The sequence below is a fragment of the Ichthyophthirius multifiliis genome (assembly GCF_000220395.1).
Source record: "Ichthyophthirius multifiliis unplaced genomic scaffold scaff_1120509251156, whole genome shotgun sequence".
Classification (NCBI taxonomy): domain Eukaryota; phylum Ciliophora; class Oligohymenophorea; order Hymenostomatida; genus Ichthyophthirius; species Ichthyophthirius multifiliis.
In genome coordinates this window covers 1-4,400 of record NW_004086150.1, presented here as the reverse complement: position 1 = coordinate 4,400, position 4,400 = coordinate 1, and the positions used below count along the sequence as shown (strand labels likewise).

At 17.6% G+C, this 4,400-nt stretch overlaps 1 protein-coding gene across 1 annotated transcript, besides 17 other annotated features; it reads left to right on the top strand. All coding sequences in view use genetic code 6, as the record gives it.

The window, feature by feature from the left end:
- Positions 1 to 186: 186 nt before the first annotated feature.
- Positions 187 to 258: a microsatellite.
- Positions 192 to 258: a microsatellite.
- Positions 259 to 264: 6 nt separating this feature from the next.
- Positions 265 to 314: a microsatellite.
- A 111-nt stretch (positions 315 to 425) lies between these two features.
- Positions 426 to 473: a microsatellite.
- Positions 459 to 517: a microsatellite.
- Positions 463 to 517: a microsatellite.
- A 1,442-nt stretch (positions 518 to 1,959) lies between these two features.
- Positions 1,960 to 2,028: a microsatellite.
- Positions 1,976 to 2,036: a microsatellite.
- Positions 2,017 to 2,066: a microsatellite.
- Positions 2,067 to 2,302: 236 nt separating this feature from the next.
- Positions 2,303 to 2,362: a microsatellite.
- Positions 2,311 to 2,365: a microsatellite.
- Positions 2,320 to 2,365: a microsatellite.
- Positions 2,366 to 2,400: 35 nt separating this feature from the next.
- Positions 2,401 to 2,434: a microsatellite.
- A 70-nt stretch (positions 2,435 to 2,504) lies between these two features.
- Positions 2,505 to 3,760, top strand: IMG5_150730 (hypothetical protein; the record flags this gene model as incomplete). Its single annotated transcript, XM_004030865.1, has 3 exons — positions 2,505 to 2,873; positions 2,928 to 3,225; positions 3,283 to 3,760. 3 exons carry the CDS (start codon positions 2,505 to 2,507, stop codon positions 3,675 to 3,677), a joined length of 1,062 nt encoding a protein of 353 aa, XP_004030913.1. The 3' UTR covers positions 3,678 to 3,760.
- Positions 3,227 to 3,269: a microsatellite.
- Positions 3,761 to 3,850: 90 nt separating the features above from the next.
- Positions 3,851 to 3,890: a microsatellite.
- Positions 3,891 to 3,908: 18 nt separating this feature from the next.
- Positions 3,909 to 3,999: a microsatellite.
- Positions 4,000 to 4,309: 310 nt separating this feature from the next.
- Positions 4,310 to 4,400: a microsatellite.

Genomic DNA, 4,400 nt, shown 5'->3' with positions numbered 1-4,400 from the left:
ATATCATACCGTTGCATTTTACTTATTTAACTAAAATTAAAAATACTAGTGATAAAAAAAAAATTAAAAAAAAAATATGTAAATTCATTTTTTAAATTATCTCAAATTAAATAATTACTAATATTATAATAAATAAATATTTAATAAAAATAATTCGATATATTATTTATTTAAAAACCATAATACAAATGTATATAAATATATATAAATATATATAAATATATATAAATTTATATATATATATATATATAAATATATTTATTCAATTTTTTTTTTTTTACATAAGGTTTTATTTTTTTTATTTAAATTTTTATAAAATAAAATATTATAATTTTTTTTTTATTTTTTTTCAAAATAAATATAGAAAGATAGTTTCACTTTTATAAATTAAAATTATATATAAAAAATAAAAAATGCTATTTATAATTAAAATAATAATTTTAAATTATTATATTAAAATTTTTAAATTTTAATATTTTATTTCTCAAATATTTATATTTAATTCTTAAATTTTATAATCTTTAATAGTCATTTTATGTATTCATACAAATCATTTAGTTATTATAAGTTTCCTTTTATGTCTCCTATAATTAATTAAGAATCATTTAAATTTGTAAAAACAACAGATGAATTATTCTTTGATTCAATTTATTTTAAAATGCATATTTTATTTTTTTATGTGCTTGTTATATTAAATAAATTGGAAATATTCCAAATGTAAACTTTAGAATCATCATCACCACCAGCAACTAATATATCTTTATTAAATATAAATTTATTTATTTTTTATTAAATATTTTAGATTATGCTTTATTATTATGAATTCACCCTTTTACAGCTAGATTATAAATTATTTAAATTATTGGTTATTAAAAATTTTTCTTATATAAAAAAGTCAACTAAGTATATTTAATTTGGCAATTAATTACTATTAACTCCTAATATAAATCTTTTTAAAGGATCTTATTCATTTTTTATCAAATTTTTTTCATAAACATACATATATTGAATAGGAAAACCATTCTCAGTAATCTAAATTTTACTAAGGACATCATATTATTAAAAATCTGAATAAAATTAAAGAACCATAACAAGTCCATTTTAAAAGCCACATAAAATTATGCTCCTATTAAAAAATAGTCCAACCATATAACTAATTTAATCAGGAAATTTGAAAACTTTTATTAATTTCTTTTAGTTAATGTCCCATATTTTTAACAAATTTGCAATGCTTGATGTAAATAAAATATCATTTTGAATACTTAGAATAGCTGTTATTTACTCTAAATGCACTTATAAACAAAATAATCTAGAATTATTTAGATAATCCCATATCTCTAAACTATTTTCATCAGTTATGAAGCAATATTAATTATTGAAAGAAACAATTGAGTTTTCTAGTGATTTTAGAGGAATTATCGAAGGTAAAAAACAAGAATTTTATAGTTAAAGAAAATTTATACTATTTTTGTATTATAAAACTATAATATTATTTTGAGCAATTGAATAATATTAAATAAAATAAGGAACTTTAAGTTTTATTTAAGAAAATGGTTAATAGTTTACTTAATTTTATAATTATAAATCAGTCAATTCTTTATAAAAAAAGCTTGTTTTATTTTCTGATTCTTCTTTTAAGTTTTTGTTTTCTTTAATTAAATTTTATACTTTGTTTTCTAAATCTTCATTTTCCCTTTTCTTTTTTTAATATCCATCTTGTATTATTTTTTGCTAATCTTAATTATTTTATTGTACTTGATTTAATTACAATAAAATTTAATTTAATTATGATTTTTCTTATTATAGGATTTTATAATTTAAGTATTGCTTTTTGTAATTTTTAAACAAATCTTCGAATGGTTATACTTAAATATTTTAATTATTTTTTAACTATAAGTAAATATTTGAAAAAGATACATCCATTTTTTTATAATAATAATAAAAAAAATTAAAATTTAGAAAATATAAGATAAGATATAAATGAAAAAAAATAATAAAATAATTTATAAAGAAAAAATATATAAAATATTATAAATATATGTTAAATTCATTATATATATATATAATTTAATCAGTATATATAAAATATATTAAAAAAATTTTAATTTATTAATTATAAATTTATTATTTCAATTAAAAATAAACGAAATATTTTGTATTCATAATAATAAAAAAATAGGCAATTATATAAAAAAAAAATATGAAATAGACTATTTAAATTTATAATTTAAAATTATTTTAAAAACAAATAATAAAATATTTAAATATATGCTAAATGATAAATATTTATGTATCGAATTTAAAAAAAAAATAAAATAAAAATAATAAATATAAAATTAAATAATAAATAAGAAAATAAAATAATTTTAGTATAAATTTACATTATTAATAAAATTTAAAATATAAATATATATATATATATATATATATATATCTGTATATTAATATTAATAATTATATATAATTTTATTAAATTTAAAATTATAATATAAATAAAAATATAAATGGCCGAAAACAAAGTATTACTTTCTGTTCCTATAGTTGATATTTCTCTATATTTAAATAGATCAGAAGGATATTAAAAATAATGCCTTGAAGTTTCTGATGCCTTACATAAATTTGGTTGTGTTATTATTAAAGATCCTAGAATAAACTAAAGTCATAATGATTAATTTATTAACTTATTTGAAAAATATTTTTTAAGTCGTGGTGAAATGTATTATTAAGGCTAAAAAATAAAAGAAGCTTTTCCTGAATGGGGTTATTAATCTGGAGTAACTCCTCCATTTAAAGAGCGTGCTAGAATCCACTAAAAATTAGTTGAATAATTTTAAGGAGAAAACAAAGTCCATACCCCTTAACCCCCACCTTATGTACAAAAAAATAATATTATATTATTAAATTATTAAATTTAATTAAATAAATAGGATGCTAAATGGAGATATTTTTATAGAATCGGTGAATTACCTGAAAATAGAGGGACATAATTTTGCCCACCAAAAGTAGTTCCTGAAGATTTTCCCGATTTTGAAAAAACTTGTGAATAATGGGGATATTTAATGCTTGGGGGATGCGAAACAGTAGCCAAAATGGCTGCCATAGGAATGGGATTGCCTGAAGAAGTTTTTACAGAAAAAATGAAAGGTGGAGATCATTTATTAGCACCGACAGCTTCTGATTTAGTTAAAAATGATAAAGGAAGTGTTTTTGCAGGATTTCATTATGGTTTTACTTTTATTTTTTTATTATGTTTTTTTATTTTATTTTTTAAAAATAAATAAGATTTAAATTTTCTTACTATACATGGTAAAAGTAGATATCCTGGACTTTTTATTTGGTTGAGGACAGGTGAAAGGATTTCAGTTTCTATTCCTGAAGGATGCTTATTATTGTAAGCTGGTAAATAATTTGAATGGTTAACAGGAGGATATGTTACGTGCGGATTTCATGAAGTTTATTATACTGACTAAGTGTTAAAAAAGAGAGATGAGGCGATATAAAATAATTAAATTCCTTGGAGAATATCTTCTACTTTCTTTTCTCATATTAGATTTGATGCCTTTTTGGAACCAGTTGGTAAATTTGCTACTTAGGAAGCATTGGAGAAATTCCCGAAAATTAGAGCTTTGGATTAGGTTTTAGAAGAAATTAAGATTATTGAATTAAAAAAAGATTGATATATATATTTATATTATATATCTGATTTTAAAAGATTTTTTTTTAAATTAAAAATAATATAATATAAAAAATTTATAGAAATAAGATTTTTATATCCATTTTAAAAATTATCTTAAATATAATTAAAATAAAACTAAAATATTTAAAAATAAAGATAAAAATATTATATATATATTTTATAAAAATAATTTATTTTTAAAAAAAATTAATTTATTGTTTTATTTTTTTATAAATATATTAATTTTAATAATTAATTTTATTAATAAAAACTATAATAATTTTAATAACATTATTATATTATAAATTAATATATAATTTTAAATATTTTATATTAATATATAATAATAATGTTCTTTTTTTATATTAAAATATTATTTGTGTATTAAAGTTTTCTTTAAATTATAAATAATTAAAGTATTTTATTAATTTTTATATCTTATCTTTAATAATTTTTATGAATTTAAGAGTTTTAAAATGTTTTAAATTTTGTTTTTATTATTATTAATGTAAGATTATATTAATAAATTTATATAAGAAAGTTAAGCAATCAAAAAATAGATTTAAATAGGTTTTAAAAAATGATAAAAAGGATTAAGGTTAGGCAAGATAAATTGGATTTAAGACATAGGAATTGGGGTTGGGGTTGGGGTTGGGGTTGGGGTTGGGGTTGGGGTTGGGGTTGGGGTTGGGGTTGGGGTTGGGGTTGGGGTTGGGGTTGGGGT